Consider the following 23,799-nt stretch of genomic DNA (forward strand, 5'->3'; position numbering starts at 1 on the left):
AGTGAACGTGCAAGCACAAGTCGATGCAGCCATAAATCAAGTTGTGTCTGAACCAAGGGAAGTTGAGTCAGATGAGGCACAACGAGGCACTGAACGACCAGTGATCGCATGGCCGAACACAGATGCAACTCCAGCATCTGAGTTCAACATTTCCTTACCTTTTCATAATGGCATTTCCTTGCTTGTTTTCTTATGGAAAGGGTGGTTTCCACATCAACCGTCCAGTTACATGTACTGCACTTCACGAGTGGGCGGAACACTTGCTGTGGTATCAAGACAGAGGGTTTGCACGGCGTAAAGTATGGAAGTTTGTTGTTCACAACATCATCATGAGAAAGCGTGCGCTGGAGCAGAGATGCAGGCACCTCGTTGATCAACAACTAGGTGACCGGGCGGCCACACACATAACTGTTGCAGATCTTCAAGAGCGACTAGCGAGGGGTGACACTTCAATCACCAACAGGCTGTTATATTTTGGTGCAAATCTGCCCGGTACAGCTCAGTACTGGCATCAAAGACGCAGAGAGCTTCGTGCCTTGGTTGAGTTCATGGTCAATGAAAAGCGTGGATTGCCTTCATTTTTCATGACTGGAAGTTGTGCAGAGTTTTACTTTCCCCCACTAAGAAGACTATTGGAACAACACATTTTACAGACCACGGGGGAAGAAGTCAACCCTGCCGAAGATAGCAATGCCCGCTTCAATTCTGTCTAAGAAAATACTCATGTGGTAGTAAGCTACTTTGACCTACGTACCCAGTCATACCATAAAAAGGTACTGAAGCCAGTGTTTGGTGTATCTGATTATTGGTACCGCTATGAATTTGTCAAGTCCCGGGGTCAAGTTCATTAACACCAACTAAGCTGCAGAGATGACAGACAGCCACACCAGCTGTTGCATGAAGGTCGTGGAGATGGTTGTGATGAGGACGAGTATGCAGCTAGACTTAGCCAGTGGGCTGCAATTACAGCATCACACCCAGCTGGCAGTGACGAAGAAGGACAGCCAAGAAAAGACCTTTGGCCAGCACCTGAGGGTTTGGCTGTCCAAATATCAGATGAAAGGGATCCCCTGGTGAAGATGCTTCTGGAAATAGCTGCAACACAAAATGCAATACTGGAAGATCATTTACTTCTTGTGAACCGAGTTGGGCTGCACAGTTGTTCTGATTACTGCTTGAGGACTCTTTGTCACCCTGAGCTAGGATTGCAGCCAAGAGAATGTGTATGCAGGATGGAGTTTGGAAGCGAGTTTTCCCCATGGAAGAAACTGCGGAACGACCCAGAAATTGTGGAAGATCATAACGGAGCTCCTTGCCTTGAGATGCCACGTGACCATCCACGTGTGGTTCAGCATTCTCGCTATCAAATGCTGTCTTGGAGAGCAATGAGGACGTAAGCTCAATTCTTCCCAATTCTCCCCCGGACAATCCTAGCACTGATGATATCATAGCAATAATTGACTGTGTGTGTGGCTATGCTTGCAAGGATAGTGAACCCACTGGTGCAGCTGCTGACCTTTTTAAGGACATAATCAATGCTGTTAATGCAACTGATGCAGGCCAAGTGACCAGCAAGTCAATGTGTGTTAAAATGCTAATCAAGACTGTGGGAAGACGAAATATCAGTGGACCTGAGACATCATTTGAGTTGAGTGGACTAGCACTTTAGCGAACATTCACGTACTTGTCTATGTCAGGCTCAAGGCGACTTGAACGGGATGGTGACACTGCAACTCGCAGTACACCTTTGGATAAGTACTTTGCACGACCACGGGACGAACACTGTTATTGGTACCATTTTGCATCCAAAAATGGTAAGGTACCTGTTGTAAGTGATAATGCTACACACACAACATGGCCATTGAATGAGGACTACTGTAGAATAATGCTTTTGTGGCACTGGCCAAACTGGTTTGACATCCAAGAAGTAAAGGGAGATGCCGAATCCTGGATTAATAGGTTTACAGATTTTATTTCTAGTGATACGTTCCCAACATTTGTGAAGGTCCAGGTTTTCTAAGGCACAGCGTTATGCAGAGTACCCACAAGAACAGGTATTTGAGGAAGATGAGGATGATGATGCTGCAGAAGCTGAGCAACAACCAGATTGGGTAGATGTCTATGTGGGTATAGAGGTATGAGGGTGTGGAGAAGGATTTGGATTATGATGATGGTGGAGAGGACTATGACTGGAACAGCACCTGCATTATTCTTCCTGAGGGCAAAGACCCCAAGAAATGGCTTGAAGAAATGATCAAAGAATATGAAGAACGCCAAACTGCAGGCCTTGAATTGCCACAAGTGTCTCCGTTCTCCCTAAATGAGAATCAGAGAGCCATAGTGAGTCTGGTGTTACACACTCTCTATAACTTTGTTGAAAACCGACAAGGTTACTGTCCTTTGCGGCTTGTTGTCTCCGGAACTGCTGGAACTGGAAAGTCGTATGTTATCAAGTGCCTTCAGAGGTTAGTGCGGCAAGTGTTTGGAACTAATGACGCAATAGAGGTGATAACCCCGACGGGGAGTGCTGCCTATCTCTTTCAAGGCAGTACAGTTCACAGTTTCTTAGGAATCCCAACGGGAGGAAGGTCTTGCAACGAACAGACAGTCCCTGCAGGTCCAGTGCTAGAGAGAATTCAGAAAAAGTGTGAGAATTTTAAAGTTCTGGTTGGGGACGAGCGATCGATGTTTGGCCGCACCACAATGGGCTGGATGGAACATCACGCACGTTATGCAGTGAACAGAGGAGCCAATGTAGACGAGCTATGGGGGGGGGGGGGAGGGGTATTCCTGTAGTAGTACTTATGGGAGATGATGTTCAGCTACCGCCTGTATGGGACACTCCTGTCTACATTCAAGATTGTCGCAGTTCCCCATCTAAACTTGGTCGCTTGGTATGGACAACTTTTGATAGTGCTGTGGAGCTTACTGAGATTGTGAGGCAAACTGAATCTGAACTACAGCTGAGAGGTGTGTTGATGTTCTCGAGGACTTATAATACCACACGCCAGCAAATCCATTGGCTACAGCAGTTTCAGTGGCACAATCTCCGCTTAACACATGGTACAGAACTTCTGGGAAGGATGGATGAACAAGGTCTGTACGTCTTTCCAACACATCGCCTGGAATGGAGGCGCAACAAAACTAAGCTACTCGAGTGTAACAGAAAGCCTAACCACCCAGTAGCAAGGATCAAGGCAATTGACAATGGCAGGCATGCACAGAAAGCTGACAGTAGTAAGGCGCGGTGGCTGCTACCACTACTGTATCTTTGCCGTGACAGCAAAGTCATGCTGGTAGCCAACTTAAAGGCTTCATGGGGTTTGTACAATGGAGCAGTGGGCACAGTAGTGGACCTTCTTTACAAAGATGGTTGCAGACCAACCGATGATCCCACCCCTTTACCTGATGTAGTGTTTGTGCGTTTTCCAGGATACAAGGGTCCACCTTACCTCAACGAAGATCCGACTGTTGTGCCAATAGTTCCTGTATGTCGGTCCACTGACTGTACATACCGATGCAAGCGTCTTCAAGTTCCCTCGAGACTGGCATGGGGAACAACGATCCACAAGTGCCAAGGGATGACTGTGGGTGATGGAGAAGCATTCAGGTACGTTGTGATCCACCCTGGAAAGCACAACTTTGAAGCTAAGAACCCAGGAGCTTTATTTGTCGCAATGTCAAGAGCAAAATCGGCAGGTGGAGAAAGTACAGATCCCGATTTTGCATTTCATGAAGATTTCACTCCAACTACCCGTGCTAGAGCAGTGGAAATGGAACGACTGCACGTATTAGCAAATGAGTGTAAGCAGAGGAAGGATTTAGCAACAGCATATTCAGAAGAAACTTTTCTCAGAATGGCAGAGTGGGCTCAATCACAAGGTAATCATTGAGCCATTTCTGAACCAGTCATTTCTGGGCTATAGTCATGGCATTCACAAATCAATTTCGAGCAAAGTACTGAAGTGCAACTGAGACCAGGCATGTAACTGATGTAAGCATAATGCATTTGCTGTGACTTGATGTGTGAAAGTAGAGTGGCAGATGCCAGCTCCCTTAAATTTATATGGTGTGAGCAGATGGCAGCCACCAATTCATTGCTGGCAGATGCCAGCTCAGTGGTTGACCCTGAGCAGATGGCAGCTGGCAATAACGTCATATTGATGGTGTTACTAGATGTATGAACGTTGAGTGGCAGATGCCAGCTCTTAAATTTTTTGTGGCATGAACAGATGACAGCCACCAATTAAATTTAATTGCCAGCAGATGCCAGCTCGGTGGTCAGTGTACCCTGAGCAGATGGCAGCTTGCAAATGTTACATGTTGATGGTCTGACTAGATGTATGAAAGTTAAGTGGCAGATGCAAAAATGGTTCTGGGATGCACAAGGCCTATTATATTACTGTGCATGCCAATTCTTAATTTCCACTTAAGCTCTAGGATGCACTACCACTTGATATCAGAAGTGCCAGTACCGAAGAGAAATTTAAAATGGTATCCTTTTCATTTAGCATTCTAATTGCATTTTCGCATTTGGTAGGCTTTTATCTTTTTTACATGACATTTTTAAATCTTATATCATAGAGTTGTAGTTCTATTTTTGTAGCTATTTTCTATTTCATGCAATTTGCACAATACAAATTGTTTTTATTATGCAGCAGTGTAAACATCTATATGCTGAAGCCAAAAAGGCACTTAGATATAGCGTGACCTAACGGCCATAGAGAAATTTTTCCAGTGATTATTATTATTATTATTATTATTATTATTATTATTATTATTATTATTATTATTATTATTATTATTATTATTATTATATGTAGTAGTAGTAGTAGTAGTAGTAGTAGTAGTAGTAGTAGTAGTAGTAGTAGTAGTACTAGTACTAGTAGTAGCAGTCGTTAGTAGTAGCTGTTGTGCAATTCCAAACACAGGAGTGGTATTTACTGAAGACAGGCACAAGCTAATGCATTATTTTGTTTTGTAGCATTTATTTCTGTTATTATTTGTATATCAGTAAAATAAATAGATTTAGCCAAGCATAAAAGCAGAGCTCCAATTCTTTCATACAGGGCTTGAACAATCGATGAAACTGATGATCGGAAAATCAATCGATCAATCGATAACAATCGATGCCAATTAATCGATTGATATTGATAATCGATGACAATCAATGCACGGGTTTTTTGTGATTATCTATTTCATCGATTATCAACGCCAATCGATCAGTTAATTGACATCGATTGTCATCGATTGGTTCTCATTTTTGATGCGTTTTATTTTCAGTCAAGATTTACAAAAAGAATCTAGCTGAGTCCAAACTGTGGCCTTTAGTTCTCTTGTGACCGGTGGTAACTGTGTTTCGGACAGAGGCTGTACATGTTGTGTTGCTGGCTTTTTCCCGCGCAGCTCTAAGTTTCTCGATATGGTCTCTTTTTTTCCAGCTTTTACTATACAGCTCACCCATTTAAGCCTGCATGCAGTAAACTTTATTCATTTTTTACCTTGTTTACTTTATGCACCTTCGTTGTAACAAAGAAGTAATAAAGTGATTACCGAAGCCTATTCACGTTTATTCTGCTTTATTTTATTACAATTCAGTATAATTACATCACCCACCATTCAGAGTTCACTCCAGTCGCATCTGCATACAAACAATCCGGTGAACGAATTGAAATCTGAATCATTTGTGCGTACTGCGAGAGCGTATACGTAAATGCTGGAACGTGTGGAATGCCGAATTTTTTTTTAACACCAATCGATGACAATCGATGAGTTGCGACTACGTTTGTGTGATTATAGATTCGTCATCGATTGGCCGATGCCAATCGATGCCAATTAACTAACAAGGCATCGATTGTCATCGATTGATTTTCCGATCATCGGTTTCATAGATGTTCAAGCCCTGTTTCATAGCATTAGGAATCTGCTTATCGTATGAACGTAGTAATCTTACCAGTTTCTTATCCTTTCGGCAGTTATATATATATTTGTAGTGCATATGCAGCAAACTTCCCATCAACAATAACAGTGTAATACAGGGGGCACAATTATTTAATGCTAAGTGTGATAAATGTCAAAAGTAGAAGGGATTTTGCTGTGCCGGTGGAAGGCGAAAGGTCCAACGGTTTGAACTGTCAATCAAGGAGGTAAGATAACTTCAAATCTTTATGTATGGTTGATTAACACCTTTCCACTTGAGGAAGCAATTTTCTAAAAGAAACCTTTGATCTTTAATCAAGATAATGTTAAAATTGCAAGCTAATACGGACAATTAAGCCATGTGGTCGGTAACATAATAATGCACAATACTAAGAGATCGTTTCAAACTGCGGACCAATTGAAAAACGAGTCATTAATTATGGGGATTTTCAAAATATTTTAAATTGCATCGTTTTCTGGTCAAATTCAGTGATTTTTTTTTTGTTAATTAATGTTTAGGTTCTATTTGAGGAAGATGCACTCTGGAGATGTTGGAATACATGAGAAATATTTCAAGTCAAGTTAGCTTTGTGTCATTTTTCTATTTTCTTTAAAATATTGTAGTTGTAGCTGATTATAATTCAATAAATTGAATTAAAAAGCTCATTTTAAAAATTTCTGTTTTTCCCAGGTTGATAGCTTAATTCTTCTACACATAAAGTTGTTTATTTTGGTTTTTGTATAAACTCAAACTAGGTGCTCAGTTCCATGCCTTTGATATTGATTTACTAGAGGGAACTGTCTTTCTTGCTCTTAACTTAATTTAGCTAAGAAAGCAATATAATTTTCCCATTTATTTTAGAAGTGATAGGAAAAATATGAACCTTTCACAACTTCCTGTCAATCACATTGATTCTTTTGTTTTGAGAGTGCAAAGTGATACTGTTTTGCTCAGGGAAACCACAGCGGTAATTGTCTGGCTCTTATTCTTGATATTGCAAAGCCAACATGACAATCACTTATCCCTTTGCTACTTTGTACATGTATACTGTAAATGATCTAATAAATGCCCCCTCTCTTATGAATGCCTCCTATCTAATAAACGCCCCCTAAGCTGACAAGTTTGTATTAAACGCCCCTCTCTAACATAAAATAATGCCCCCCTTCCCTGAAAACCACACATAAACTAGAAACAGATGCACAATACAATCAATTTATTTACGTTGTTGCTTAATTAACACCGGTGCACAAGTTGCGTCTTTCTCAATTTCCAGTTCAAAGTGAGGATAGCACTTCTTTTTCTTGATCTCTGTGCTTAGGATACCAACAATTTTCTCTCGGCTCGTCCTAGCATTGTAGCATCCCGGAATTACAAGCCCTACTCCACGTTTGACTTGATAGTCTGCTAAAGCTCTGTCATTTAGGTTATTATAATACCGTATTTAGGTTACCATGTTACAGTTATTACAATAAAAGCCTCTCTCTTTTAAACGTCTCTTATCCTTTAAACGCCCCCCTCGAACCCTTCAAACTCAATAAACGCCCCTGTTGTTTATTAGATCATTTATGGTATATGAAAACTAGTTATAATCAAAATTGGATTAGAGAGTGCAGTTGTTGACCTCGATCCTAGGCTCTCTCTCCTTTGCCAAGTTGGTGATGATGTCATCTGCCCCCGCAAGATCTGCAGGGGGTGCCCAGCTGAAAAACATGTCCCAATATCCTTTCATTCATGGCAATCAAGGTTGGTTGTCCCATACAATCTCGACTCCAATCTGTGTAAGGAGTGTGTTCTCTCTGTGTAGCTGTTGAATGCAATAAAATTAATGTCTAAAGTCTAATAATTTATTCAACAGAAAAAAAAAAATATTTTTGCAATTCCTAGCCATCTGTACCTGGTTTTTAAAGTTAGTAAATTGTTTGACATGAAATAACACTTGGGTAAATAAATCCCTGACTGTCCCTTTCAAAATATTTACCAAAAAAATCCATCAGGCAGTTATGGGGTCAGTTATCCTCAGCAGATATTTTACACATTGCTACATGAGAGTTCACTTGGAGCAAAGTAAAGAAATAACACAACAATTAAGGGATAACGAAATTTTGTGCTGTGCAGTACTGATTATGCCACTGGGAAATCAGAGAATTATCTCTGGAGTTTAAATTTCTGTGTGGGAAGGAAACCACTTAAATATCGCATTGCCCTAGTGAGTACATTTGGTCATCAGTGATCAAAATCCTGAGGTAATGGGTTTGAATCCTGCCAAAGTCAAAGAGTTTTATTTTACCTTGCATGGACCACATTTCCTTACTGAGGTAATACTGAGAAGAAAATGAAGCGGTTTCCTTCACCACAAAAATTTACACTGCAGGTTGTATTCTCTAGTTTCTCAGTTTAGGTACAGGCCTTGCTTCAACCTATTATTTACCTTTTGTCCTTACGAGCAAAACCTTAATTGAAGAAGTCATTAGACTGCTAAACACTACACTGCTGCACCCTCATCACTCCAGATTATAGATAGCACCTCATCTGAGAAGTCCTATTCATTTTTACATAGCAAGATACCTACCATGTATCATTTAATAAGCATTCTGTAAAAATATTCCTTACTTTACTTTTCATCATCCGGAAGGTACATTGAGTGCTTAAAGAGAGTTAAGTGTGCATATAATAGTCCTCTTCTGAATTCAAAAACTTTGCTTGAAATATTGCAAATTAAAAGCATTTTATTACTTCGTTCTTCAAAACAAACAGTGGTTTAAACTGTTCTTATAAATAAAGAAGATTTTACATAAACCCAGTGGACAGAATCGAAAAAGAAAATAATATTAGTGCTTTTCCTTATGTTACTGAAAAGGTATACCAGACCATGTGATAAGGTGTAGAAAACTGTAACACTGGTCACTGACATAGCCAATCTCTGTGGTACACACCATGCTAGAGCAATAGCCCTACCTGGCCAACTAATCTGTACTGTATTTATTTTTATCTTGTAATTATCTGTTGTAATACTTTACTTTTTATGTTAATGTTGTGTAAATAGTGTGAAATAAATGAACCATGAACCATGAACCATGAACCATGAACCATAATCAAAATCTTTACCACTGAAGAAAAATATTACATCCTCAGTGAGCGCCCATTCTATTTGATTCCAGCCATCATAAACATTTACAAAAGGGTAAGAAATTTAATACACAACTGGATCTATCCCTTGATGGGAAAAGTGCACAGAAACGTTCACACAAGAATGCATATTTTAAAAGTTTATGAACTGCCTCAACAAGAACTTCCATAATTTTAACAAAGTGATTCTTGAGCCATACAGTGTTTTCATCACATCTGTCATGATCTGTGATGGTAAATTAAAAGCTTGTACATCAATTAATTTTTAAAATGTTACGGCTAGAACAAAAGGTCTAAATCTACCAGCAAAGGTTACACTCTCTGTGCATGGCTTTGTGCCCAGGCAGTGGCAGATCTTAATGGAGGGAGGGTTCATAATTTATACAGATGGCCGGGCCTATGATGATTTTTAATTTTTTTTCCTTTAAATTTGTGTTTTGGAAGTCCCTCCACCAGATGCATGATGTTCTAAATAATATTTTTTTCCTGGCACGCCCTCATGAGATATCTTGCAAACCATTGTAAAATAACATGCCCACTCCCCCTATCACCCTTTTTAACTTTAAAACCTAGTCTTCTAAAAATTTTAGCTGATACAATCATTTCTGTAGTATAAACATTTTATGACATTTGCATTATAACTGACTAATGAATCTCACTTTCAAAAATCCTTTACTAAAAATTAAAAGGATAAGGCTGTTAGATATGTGCATGACTCTGGAGAATACAGTGGTGTTATGTTGTAAACCACATTATATATTAAATAGCTGTTTGCTTTGCCAAGGAGTCATTCTAAGATTCCTGTATGCAAATACTTACATCGATCTAGTCCCTTACCTCCTTTTTTGAAAAAATGTTTACATCATACAAATTGATTACAGTAACCATATAATCTCTTAAACATATCGATAGATTCTCTTTAAAAATGAATTCTCCTTCTCTCCTTGTGACCATTTTTTAATGTGATCTAGATGCAGTAATAATTGATGTAAATAAGATAATGCTGAACATTGTTTGATGAAGTCAGGTTCCGAGATGCCGAATTGTCCAGAATTTGGAACTCTGATTACCGCATCAGGATTCATCGAGCACATGAACACAGTGGCCAGGGGGAAGCTGAAAGGACTAATTCTGCAGTTGGAGATGCCATTATCCATGGCGGTTCTATAAAATGGGAATATTTTCCAGGATTCCATGAAAAAATAGGCGAAGAAATTTAGAAGATGACTGTGACTAGCTGACTATGAAAATCATAAAGATAAAGAATGGAGAGAAATGCATGGAGGATTGCTCATGACATAGCGTTGCACACTGACAAGGCACCTGTTCTGTCAGATTACATAAGGGCATTTGTAACAGAGAGGGAGGAGGAGGTCAGGCATTATCATTTTTCTATTATGTTTTTATCAACAAGACCCAGCTAATCATGATTACATGAATTAAAGCATCCAAAAGTTGAGAAAAACATGTCCCCGGACCTTATAATTATTTTGCTAAAATTTGTGACTATCATTATGATGACGGAGAGCTGTACATGGAATTTGTCAAAGACACCTGCAACTAGGTTAAGAAAGAGTAGCAGTGCGCTTCATGTAAAAATATTTGGCTGGCTCCATAATGGGCAGAATTCCACGTCCTTTCCCGGATAAAGAAAAATTAAGGTACAAATTAAAGTGTTTTGAATCTCCGGCTACTTCTGTAGATGGAACAGCACAACCACTTAATGATTTTATGCTTAGAGCACAAATAAAAAAAATTCTTCAATGGAGGAAAGTTGAACAAAGTGAAAGAAATTACAACCGTTTCCATTCTTTGTGGTTTCTGAGGAGCTAGTCAGTAATAGCCCGCGTATAAGAACCTGAATTTTTCAATTTAGCCTTAATAGGTTCTCATATAAATGGTACTTAAAGCAAATTTAGGCTACCAAGATTCTTAAAATAGGTTCTTATATTTTCATATGAATTTCATCTGAATATACTATATATATTATAAATAATCATCTCATAATACGGTATAATGGCAAACACAATAGATCATACAACATGGTACTTAAGCTTGAAAGAAAAAAAAGGTTATGTCAAGTTACTTTTAAATAGATGATGATCTTAATTCAGCAGTTTCTGCCTATAATACCCTTTCACAGCATTTACCCCACTGATAAGATTACCTAACTTAAAATTTTAGCCTAAATAGGTTGTTTAACGTGGAGGGGGCTTAAAATGAAACTTTTAGCCTAACAGGTTCTTAAAACCCAGGTTCTTATACACGGGCTATTACTGTAGTTCAAATATACCTAGAATATTTAAAACATCTCCATTTCTCCAAAGATTTGCGAAATCAAACAATAACCGTCGAGAACTGCGACGAAACCGAGACCCAATTGGGAAGAGTTACTACCATCTGGAGGGTTAAAATCTCTATGTCTTTAAACTTATTGACACTTCAGGGACTTGAAAAAACACTCCCTTCCACACACTGAGAAAAAATTGAAAAATGAAAAGAATGGGCTAATTATCAGTCACCTACAAGAAGCAAGGGGACACTGTTTTGATGAAAATGAAATCATGTTTTGTATGAAAATGAAATCACACTATACTTTTACATTCGCTTTTAACGTTCTTTGAAAAAACTTTCAGCTCAGTCAAAAATACTCACACATCTAAATCCTTGCCGTTATATCCTATTCTCTTAAGTATTTGTGTTTGTTCTCTGTAAAGATTGTCACAAATAAATCCTAAAAGGAGAAATATATGAGAGAAAAACACTGTGTTAATTGCCAGACGTTTGTTTGACTGACAATTTTTACCTGAGAATAAAATTTTATTAAATGAAGCAAAATGGGATGAGAGTTGAAAATAAAATTTCAAGGAAAATGAAAAACATGGACCGAAAAAACGAGCTTAAGAGACTGCTCTGAAGTTAGCAGTATTAAAGTTAAACGAGTTGCATTGTCAACACTGCAAGTAAAACAATAATATTGCAAAACAGCAAAGCTTTGTCAACAAAAATACTGTCACATAAATATACTCGCCTCTTTGCAGAATAAACAGTCCTTTTATTCCGTTGCTGAATTTTCCGTTCGTTTTATAACGTTAAGTGAGCGAAAAGTTTCACTTCAAGATAAAAGGAAAAATCCAACCTTTCGTCGTGTAAGATCACTGCAGTAAAATTATTTCACTTCGGCCGCTCTTCATGATGTGGCGTGGCTCTAAAAGGGTTCGAGTAGTTTCTCCCGCCGCTAGTCGCCTTGCTCTTTTTCTCGCTGTTGGAAGGCAAAATTCGACGAGATTAGAAAATAAAACTCCAAGGGGAATAATGAACATGGACCGAAAAAATGACCAGTAATTAGCTTTATAAGCTTAAGTTAAACTAGCTGCGTGTTAATTAACACTGCAAGAAATCAACATCTTGCAAAACATGAGTATACTCGCCTCTTCTGAGAATAACCAGTCCTTCTATTCCATTGCTGATTTTTTTGTTCGTTTCAAAACGTTAAGTGAGCGAAACGTTCCACTTCAAGAGGAAAAGTCCAACATTTCATCGCGCCGGATCGGAGTAAAATGTTGGGCTGCCGGTGACCATAAAAGAAAGAACATTGGACCGGTGGAATGGCGGAAAATCACACCAAATCCTAAATCACGGAACGACGGAAAATTACCCCATTAGAAAATAAAACTCCGAGGGAAATAATGAACATGGGCCGAAAAAATGATCTCAAAAGACACTCCCCTGAAGTTAGCGGTATTTAGCTTAAGCTTAAAGTAAGCGGCGTGCCAACACTGCATGCAAGAGAACAAGATCTTGCAAGACAGCAAACCAGCAAAGTTTTGTCACCAAAATTACATGAATATACCCGCCTCTTCTGAGAATAATCAGTCCTTTTATTCCATTGTTGATTTTTGTCGTCTGCAGTTTTACAACGTCAAGTGGACGAAACGTTTCACTTCAAGAGGAAAAGTCCAACGTTTCGTCGCGCTAGATCGGAGTAAGATGGTTTCACTTCAAGATTCTGATGATGTGTCAGTCAATTTGTTTCCTCCACCGCAAGACGTCTTCCTGTTCCTCCCGCTGTCGGTCACATAAATTGACTTTGTATTTTGTCGTCTTTAAAATTATGTTTTGCTTTTCTTTTTCTAAAACGCAGTTGGCGATGCAACTTCCCGCCAAAAACCAAGAAAAACGCGGGTTGACACACAGGTTGAATGTGACATTTCACAATGGCCTCCATAGAGGGGCGGAAGGACTTACGGACGTACGTACGCTGGACGGACAGTGACGTCATAACCAAACCAAAATTTCTCGCATTCATGGGTTACCAAATTCTCTTAGCTATGGGGCTCCACTGCGTGCGAGTTTGGCGCGCAGAGCTCCGCTATCATATCAAACAACTAGTCATACCGGTCACTGTTATAAATGTTGAGATGCAAGAATTCATAGCTAGGATTTTTAAAAGTACTCTAAGAAACAAAAAGGGTCAAGTTCTTTCATTGTGGTATGTATTGCTGTGGCTGTCACTAACGATATTTCCTTTATAGGTGTTTTTCAATTTCAATTGGTGTCTTTCAGCCCGGCAACAATGAGTGAAGTTGATACCTTCATGATACCCCCGCCCTCACGAGTGGCTAATACGTGGCAAGGACTGAAAGGAGATCTTTAAAAATGCCATGGGGGACTGGGAACCCAGTGTTATTATATTTTATTTAATGTAATTCCTTCTATACAATACGCTGTTGACAATCATAATGGTGGTGTTCACTCCCCCAGGGGGACTCTCATATGAATAGGGGTGGGGATGCTAGTCCGAAGTTTTGTATTAAACCCCTAAAGAAGACCAATCTGGGCATGACTCTAACTTTCCCCCCCCCCCCCCCCCCAAAAGAGACCATTTTAAAACAAAGACAAATAAAAAAATACAGTAACTTTTCGCATGCAACCCTGGACGAGAGTTTCACAGCTAAATTAATATAATAGAATTTTACCAAGAACACCCTAAGCGAGATCAAAATTCAAAATTTACACCCCCTAAGTGAGATGACGAACATCCCACCCCTTTCATAAGAGAGTCCCCCTCCCCGGGTACACCCCCTTCTTAAAATAATTTTAAAAAGGGGGTGTTAGTAGTATTGTTGTGAAGTAGATAATAACTATTAATACAGTGGAACCCCCCTTTTCGACCACCTCTCGTAAGCGACCACCTCTCATTAGCGACCACTTTTCAAAAATACCAAAAGTTTTCAACTCAAGTCACTATAGATGGAACCTCTCGTAAGGGACCACCTCTCATAAGCGACCAAGTTTAGAGATGATTGTTTGAAATTTTCAATCGTTTTTAACCTCCCGTAAACGACCACTTGACACACTTTGCTGTATCTCTCACAGGCAGAAATTGAAAAATGTGTTGCTGTAAAAATATTCGCCCACATCATTACAGCGGATGCCGTATTCAAATCTCACAGCTGAAGCTACAGGAAGTGTCTCCTGAAATAGCTTAGCTTTGAAACAATTGATAACAACATACACATGTCTATAGTGTACACTAAAAAAAACTTTATTCAGGTTGAATCCCTGGTAGGAAAGAAACTCTGTTATCTTGTAAATAGCATGTATGTAAAATTGCATGACTGGTGATGACTCTCTCAACCTTGTATTACTCATGCCAACAGAAAAATCGTAGTGATAAAGAACGTCAACTGGATTATGTAACAAACAAACAAATGCGAAAGTTGTAGATGTTTTACGCTTGAAATGTAATATTGCAGAAATGCCATTTACTGTTTCCTCCTAAATCAGGCAGTCTAAAAAAAAGTTATTACTTTGGGTTTCGATAAGCACTAGCAAAAGGGTTAGGTCTCTGAAATTACCATATGTAAATTACCCAAAATTTAGATCCCCTGTGGTCTGACCTCTGGTAAACGACCACATATCCTTGGTATTATGGGTGGTTGCTTACGGGAGGTTCGACTGTATAATTGCATAATATTGCTTTCTTGTAGTTTGTGGAAGAGTGCTAGTATGATACATTGTACTAGTGGTGTGTATACTCAGTTGCAAAAACACCTAAAAAGCATAAACCGTGAACGAGGAGACCCAACGGAATTGTGGGTAGTGTTTAAACAATAACTCATTTCCATAATCAATAATTTACCATTCTCATTGCTCGCAATAAAAAATACAGTGCTGACTTAATTCTTCCGAATAATTTTCTACCAAATATTGCTTAAGTTCATTGCATGTTTTGAACTTATGCAAATCGCGAATTGTGTATCACTCAAATTGGCCCTTGTTGGCCAACTTGAACACTTTAAGGAAAGCTTGGACAGTTTCCATCATTTACCACGTGTAACTAATTTTGGTCAACAACCGTCGCACGAGTAGAGAACATTATGCAAATAAATTGACTACACTTATACCCATAAAGCCATTGGGTCTGATCGTTCATGGCTTATACTTTTTAGGCGTTAACGTTTTTGCAATCGAGTGTATACATTAAAATAAAAACACGCAAAGATTTCCGCACAAACCAAAAAAAAACAATTATTGTTTTTTGGTTTGTGCGGAAATCTTTGCGTATTTTGTTTATCGACCAACACGAAACATTACGCTACATAAGGATAATGGTTAGTTTATAAAGAAACTATGGTGCTCCGTTAGTAGGCAGTAGAAAGGAATGTTTTGTTTATCGCGAGACTTGATAAAAACGGTAAATTCCTCTCCAGTAATACAGTTTTCGAGTACTGACAGTTCGAGCGTAATAGGCTTCAGTCAGGCATCCAGTGTTTTTCAGGGGTAAATTAGTGTTACCTTGGTAGTATTTAAAATTCCAAAACGCTGGACTGTTGAAGATAACCTTCCACTCCAATACTCACTGCACCGTAATTTGTGAAACTTCAGTAAACATAACAGAGAGATTCAAAACTTTTGTCCATTTGGACATTTCCCATGGCTCAGTGACCAGGCCTTTTTGTCACACCTCCTCGCACACCCCCTTTCTTGTCCAATGGCATTAATGCGAACACTAAGCTGTCAATCAGATTGCTGCCCGCCAGTCCGCGGTCGCTACACATTTCTTTGCCAAACTACATATGCGATGTCTTTGCATTGAATGGGAATTGACGCCAGTTTTTACGCAGGTACACTTCAAGTTATTCAACGAGGGCTGTCGAAATTGAATTTGCGGTTTATTTTACGACGTAGAGGCAAGAATTCTCGTTTTAGTACAGCAACACGACTTCCAAGAGGTTACTGTGTGGTCTACGGAAAGCATAGGCACATGTACCACTTCCAAACCTAAACTAGCAGCGGAAGAAATTGCGAGTAAATTTACCCTGATGAATAGCATAGCCTGCGATGATGCCACTACTATTAAAAAATGTGTAGAATTTTCAGATGGCCATGCTTTCCTAAACATGTTATCTGAAGGAAGTGGATGTTTCCAAAGAGGTAAGATCGAGTTAGTAAAGAAAGAGCAAGCGGTGTACAAAAATTTGTTACCATTTTAGTTGACTCATGAAACATGTAAACGATGAGACTGTCATTATTGTTATAACAATTTGTTTTTATTATTTGAACTAAAGGTAAACTGACCATCATCAACAAATGCAAATGCTGATGTTTCAAGCATTAGCCCTTGAGAACGGTGCCTACTATTGTTTAATACTACGCATATGTTCTTCCCATCTCGAGTTACTCGGGTTTCCTATAGGTGGTGCCCACTAATACAGGGATTTTTTGGGCGCTTTAAGACCATGGAGAGAAAGCAGAACTTAGCAAGCTATTTTGGTATCCAAAAAGAAAATTGGGGGTAGCCATGCATTTTTCAGAGATTATAAAGCTTCAATTTGGAATAAAGTGCCATACATTGTTTTGTATTTTGCTGCTTTTAAGAATAATTGTTGCTTAGTTATCTCTAAAAGGATGCCCGGTTACCCCCAATTTTCTTTTTGGATTTCAATAGCCGCTACTAAAATCTGCTTTTCCCACTAGTGATAAACTGGGCAAAAATACTTCGCTATTAGTAAGCACCGTCCTTAAATCACTTTAATTTGTGATCAAAAAGCAAACTCTGAAGTAACAGTGGTACATTTATAGTCAACTCTTTCTAAGGCGGACACCCTCAGTACCAGATTTACTGTCCGCCTTAGAGAGGTGTCCGCCTTAAAGAGAGTTCATGTAAACTGATACCCGAGCATCAAAACTGAAACCAGTGCTTTATTACTTTAATTACAGTGTACAATGTAGTCATGACGGGCCGGCTGTTTCTCTTTTATATATTCAATACGGAATCCAACACAGTTCATGCACACTTTGAACATTTGTGAATCAACCTTAACAAAATTCGTTTGTGTCGCTTGTTATTTGACAGTACGTGGAGTCGGGGTTCATAACCCGTATTCACTACGAAAAAAACTTGTAAAGCTGCACTGTTTTTGCATTAATCTACACCTGCTATGTCAGTTGTTTCTTGGAACTTGAATCAAGTAGCGTCTCTTGTGAAGTTACAGAAAAAAGATTAAACCGTGGGGGTGGCTACCGGCTTGAAGTCCCATGCAAGTACAAGTTTCAAGGTTTTCCAAAGGTCGTGGCCTGGATAGCAAAGTGCATAGGTAAAGGAAACGAGATGATTACAACTGCGGTTGATCTAAACCAAGACGCGAAAAAGCGAAGGAAGAATAGAAGTGACTCAACTGATTCCAGTAAACGGCAGCGCAAATGAGTTCTTGTATAAATGACGGGAAAAGTGACTTTAATATTGTATTAAGACATATTGTACGGTCTGGTATATTTTATTAAAACCACTGTTATCGGATTACGTTAATTTTTTGGAATTTTGGACCTCTTTTAAAATTTCAAAAACATCCGGTGTCCGCTTTGAGAGGTTTTTTAAACCAATATGCTGGAAAAAAGTGTCCTCTGTTCGCCTTAGAGAGATGTCCGCCTTAGAGAGGGTTCAGTTACAGAAAAAAAATTGAAATTCGGCAGGGACTAAATTTTCTGTCCGTCTTAAAGAGGTGTCCGCCCTAGAGAGGTGTCCGCTTAGAGAGAGTTGACTGTTATGCCTTTTATCTTGTCTTCAAGAGGAGATTATTTAATAAACCAATACATCTAGTTTCAGGTAGAAAAAAACTAAACCAAACCAAAATAGTTTTTCTACTGACTAAACTTTTCCACTACAAATTTTCCTTTCAAAATTTCCAATTAAAGGCTTAGTTATATGGGTTGTGATGCAAATTGAATCTTTGGAGGGTGATGTCAGTTCAGTGATGGTCAATATTCAAATAAAGAAAGAAACACAACAGTACTAGAGCTGTAAGGTTTTTTGTTTCCATCCTTTTAATTGAAGCATAAATTCAAGGTGACAAAAAAGAACTGAAGGTAACAATGAAGGTAAAAGGAAAAAAAAATTAAAAAATTGTAAAGTAACATGGAGTCTGCTATTTGAGGCTGTGGCCATTCCTGTTCTTTCTTTGGCCACTATGGCGGCCCGGCGGCTGCCCCAATTAGCAGCACCCCTCTGAAAATGGGGTGAGGTGCACTCCTTATAGGAGTGCCCCCACCCATGGCAATTGAAACATTTAATTCTCCTTGAAACAAAAAAGAAATGTACATCACTTAACGTTAAAATCAATTGGCATCAATTTACAACTTTTTAATTCTTTTCTAATTCCTTCAGTATGCAAGAACCTGGGCCCGGTTGTTCAAAAACCGATTAACACTAATCCACGATTAAAAGTTATCAAGGTTTACAGCATGCTCTATAAGAAGGTCCTTAAAAGCTAATTGTAAGCTAATGGTAAAGAAAAGTCGATATCAAAACTGAGGGACAAAAATCTTTTGGCAAAACTTTATTCGTTAGTAATTAAACTTGAATCAATGTTCATGTTACCTTAGGGTTAGGTTATGCCCTGAGTGTCCAAACAGCAACCACCTTGCACTTTTGTTCCTCTTACAAGAACACCGTATCCTAGATTCTGTTGGCCAATTGCATGCCAATTCCATTATTGAGTAAGGTTACTGGAAGTAACCTAAATTAGGTATTAACATTTCTAAATTCCAATTCAATTTGAAAGTGTACCCAATAAGTGCTTTGCGCTAAAGACATTGACACTTAAATAGTGATTTATTTTTAATAATTTATTTATTTGCTGTTCTTCCATTGTTAACAGGTCATTGTTGTGCTTTCATCTCATAATCAATATTCAATGCTGCAAACCAAAACTCCCCGTTTCCCTTCCACCCACCAAAATTGTAATGGCAATAATTATTATAGTTATTTCAACAACTACATCACCCTTAATAATCACTTATATACTTCTTTCAAAACTGCCACCTCGGTGGGTTGGCCTTACAATCCTCCCACCACCACGTGGTTCCCAACGTGGCAGTGGGGGGGGGGGGGGGGGGGCTCCTCCTCCTGAGAGTCTTCTTCATCTTTTTTTTAAAAAAAAAAGTTCAAGAAACAACTCACAGTTAATAATCAAAATGCGTATTTTAGCTGCTTGAGAATGTTAAAAAATACTCAATCATTTTTAGTGTTGTCAAGTAAGATTTTTTATTGGCTGTAATCCTGTCTTGGCTTTTCTTAATAATACAACAAAAAGGAGTTACAAGAGAAAACTTTTGCCTCCAATGCTTAATATGTTGTCATACTCTGAGACATATAATCAAAAGTCAGTAATTTTAACAATATGTTCAGCTTTTTGGAGTTGTACCATTTACTTCAGGGTACACACTCCCAGCTCCATAAAATTAAAATGACAGGATAGTATGATATAGTTTATTTACCCTCATTGAGTGAAAGAGCAAAACAACTATCAACACAAAAAACTTGAGCTTGCAACTATCATTTGACTGCTACTTTATAATTTACTATTTTATTGATCTTTCCCATTTTTGTAATGACTTACCTTCTCTCACCACTGGAGGTTCCTCTGCTATACAATTAGTTAGTTCTTATTTAACTGGATCCTGCAATTTAATTATAATTTGTGATTGGTTGAGCAAGTATATACTTGATCAGAGTGGAAAAGATTTAAAAGCATCACATGGCCTCTATTTCATACAGACTTAAGGACGGTGCCTACTACTGTTACTGCGCATACGTTCTGTGCTTCTCTAGATACTAAGGTCTCCTATGGGTGGTGCCTACTAATATAGGGATAATTTTGCGCGGCTTAAAACTATACGGAGAAAGCAGAACTTAGCAAGTGCTTTTGTTATCTCAAAAAAAAATTAGGGGTAACCATGCATTTTTCAGAGATAATTAAGCTTTAATTTAGGAAAAAAATCCCATACATTGCTTTATATTTTGGCGCTTTTTAGAGATATTATTGCTTAATTATATCTCTGAAGAATGCGTGGTTACCGGTACCCCGAATTTTCTTTTTGGATTCCAAGAGGCCTTGCTAAGATCTGTTTTTCCCGCATAGCCATAAACCGCACAAAAATACTTCGGTATTAGTAGGCACCGTCCTTAAATGTTAAATTTCATTTATAGGACGCCAACAAGCCAGGGTTTTGTAATTTTCTTATTCAACACAATGTAACACTGCAGCTTAATTATGGTAATGGTATTCGTGTCCTGCAGTTAATACGTGTAATACCATATACTGTATGTAATTTTAGGTGCTGGGGAGAAAAATTTCAAAACAAACATTGTCTCCTGAGCTAATTCCGGCAATTAAAACCTGTACTTTGTTGTCAATGTGTTTAATAAATGATTGTTCCGCTCAATCTTGCAGAATATCCTGTGATTTTAGCCAGAATGGCCTACAGCCTCCTTACCTAAGGATAAGGTGATTAAGTATGCACAATTTCTCGGGATAATAATATTATTATGTTAATATTTGATTCTCTATAGACAGTACTTGCAACTGAGATCTGGGTTTTAAAATAATATTTTTCTCATACTCTAAAGTTACTATAGGTATTTTATGACAGTAAAATGCATAACATTGCAATCTTTGTTCTGTCAGCTAACAAACAAATGTCTTGTAAATTAGGGAATTCAATAGTAAACATGACTAAATGCACAAATTGTGCTGAAATAACTTTTAAAACGTGAGTTAATTGCTACTAACAGTAGCTGAAGTGAAAGGGACTAGTTATCTTTTACAATTCCCTAATGTCAAAACGCGTTCACAACATGATTCATCTATGTTCTCTTATAAATAACTTACAATCACCTCTGCCGGCTGAACCTGTCGCTTCTTCTGCATGTAAGACTGAAAGCAAAAGAAAGATTCGTTTATTTAGGTCATGTATTGTATCATTCAATCACATGATTGTACATAACTCAAAAGAGCCTGACTCAGGCACAGGGCACGTTTTATTGCAGTACGTGTAATGCATGGACTTGAACTACCCAATAATAATTACAGTGCACATTTCTTTTCAACAATTTCTTTTCAGAATGCATGAGAAAAGTGGAAAAAACACTCACCAATGTATAATGGTTTTAAATTTCTAACCACTTAATTAATGTCTGACTTTGACCAAAATTTTTTCTGGATTTAAAAACCCTTTGACCAAAATTTTTTCTGGATTTAAAAACCCGAGAAGCTTCATCTCAATTTCATACAAGATAAATTAAACAGAAGTTTAGTTGAGGTTACATGTATTCTTATTCCTTTAAATTACAAAGTTTATACCTGCAAACTTTTTCTGGGTCAAATGCGTGAGATTTTCGTCTTGTTCCGAAGATTTCCGACTATTTTCCGAAGACTTCCGAACGTTGCCGAAAATGTCCGAAGATGTTCCGACGACCTTTGAAAACTTCTGATTCGAACGGATTGTAGACGTTTGAAAGCTTCTGCCAAAATTTCAGTGTACTGTAATACAGTTAGGACACAAAGTCAACATTAAGCGCCTTTTCAGGGGAATTTGAATTGAAATTGTGTTATTAATCATGTGTTAAAAACAACTCGTCCGGTTTTGTGAGTCATGTGTGAGAAATTGTCCTTGATGCGTGAGATCGATGTCTTTAATTTAGTCCGCAGGCGTGAGACTCATGCATAATGCGACCTCAATTTAGTCCGCAGGCGTGAGACTCATCCATAATGCGTGATGGTTGGCAGGTATAAAAGTTTTCTAAATAAAATGTTAGTAATGAACAAAACCAATGATCCATGTTGTATTATTTTATAAATATAAGTTACCCTCCATGTTTTTATTTCTTTCAGCATCTATAGAGACAGGGAAATTTAATTTAGTCTGTATCAGTCTCATATGCTACAAGCTATTACAGTTCCACCTCATTCAAAATGGAAACCAAGGACACTCTTCCCATTTTTTTATATCTCGACGCTTAGTCTGATGTGCCAACTACATTTAGTAAAACATTAACTTTTTCATGTAAATAAATGTAAACAATGGACAGTTGACAGACATTGCATCATTTCTGTATGGGTTACTATATGGATGATTGGGTGACTATATGGAGGGTTAGGGTTAGGGTTGATGTTAGGAGCAAGGAAAAGGACCAACAACAAACACATCCAACATATTACTCTGAGTCCGCGAGTATAAGTCACATATAATTTGTAAACATAAAAAGGAATCTTGCACAGAAATGCAGTTTCCAAAAAAGGGATGAACTGCAATCAAATTGAAACCTTTGCGATTTGTAGCACTCGGGCCATATTTGACTGTGTGGTGCGTAAAGCCTACAATCTTCTAACAGTGATAACCTCCAGCATCGCCAATTCCCCCAAATAGATAGCTTTCGAGCAAGCTCTCCTGGGGGTGGATCCTCTTTTCTCCTCTCGCCCCCCACCCCCAAGAGAGCTTGCTCGCAGGCTACCAAATAGATAGATACAGAGATATAGTGAGGCAATAAGTAACCACCAGATAGAATTGCATTTCTTGAAGTCAGAATGAAATACAGGGGAAAACGACATTTCTCATACGAATGCTTTTTACAATCCCCGGGCTTTAATCCTTACGTTTTCACTTTTCGTTCAGAGACAGAAACCATTTGTACGGTCCTAATATGCAGTATGTGACGCCGGGTCAATGACCGATCGTAATTTTCGGTATGATCTAGACCGGGGGGGGGGGGGGGGGATACTCCCTTATGTGACATTACGGGGACGTGCGGCCCGATAGGGTATGGTTTTCAGGGTGTTTTGTCTTGAACAGGGTATCTATTTTATCACTTTCTGTCTTAAATAGGGTATCCCTACATGACCTAATGGCTTAAACAGATTGCGATTGCCAATGCCTTAAAATACAGTAAGAAACTAGTGTATTCTTATTTCATTCTAGTATTAAACAGGGTGTGATTTGGGGTCAGTTAAATGTCTTAGAAAGGGCCTGAAAATTTTGAATTCTGTCTTAAACAGGGTAGGGAAATCGGAGAATTGTGTCTTAAACAGGGTCAGGGTTTGAACGCCCGGGCTGCACCTCCTTACCCAAGCATCTGTTGAGTACCCCCCCCCCCCCCGGATCCAGAGTAACGTTACGCATCACGCGTACGTTTATATACTTGTACGTTTTTCAATGTTCCGCTGGTCATATTTTAAATTGAAATTCAGGGGAAAGCATTGATTGTTTTTCTATAAGTAATCGTGAGACATCTTTATCTATCTATCTATCTATCTATCTATCTATCTATCTATCTATCTATCTATCTATCTATCTATCTATCTATCTATCTATCTATCTATCTATCTATCTTGGCCCGCGAGGTCATCTACTGATTTAGTTGCCAAATTTTCGGTTAAACAAAACTAACCTTGAGGCACTCAGGTTAGCCT

The 23,799-nt window shown here is 38.6% G+C and overlaps 1 protein-coding gene and 1 pseudogene across 1 annotated transcript; both read left to right on the forward strand.

The window, feature by feature from the left end:
- Nucleotides 1-152: 152 nt before the first annotated feature.
- On the forward strand, nt 153-3,893 carry LOC146450273 (uncharacterized; annotated as a pseudogene).
- A 10,773-nt stretch (nt 3,894-14,666) lies between these two features.
- On the forward strand, nt 14,667-16,674 carry LOC146450274 (uncharacterized). Its single transcript, XM_085100554.1, has 3 exons — nt 14,667-16,176; nt 16,267-16,486; nt 16,621-16,674. The coding sequence occupies exons 1-3, from the start codon at nt 16,129-16,131 to the stop codon at nt 16,653-16,655; spliced, it is 303 nt and encodes a 100-aa protein (XP_084956680.1). The 5' UTR covers nt 14,667-16,128; the 3' UTR covers nt 16,656-16,674.
- The last annotated feature ends 7,125 nt before the right edge of the window (nt 16,675-23,799 follow it).

Source organism: Pavona decussata, unplaced genomic scaffold, assembly GCF_977016875.1.
Source record: "Pavona decussata unplaced genomic scaffold, jaPavDecu1.1 SCAFFOLD_469, whole genome shotgun sequence".
NCBI classification, from domain to species: Eukaryota; Metazoa; Cnidaria; class Anthozoa; order Scleractinia; family Agariciidae; genus Pavona; species Pavona decussata.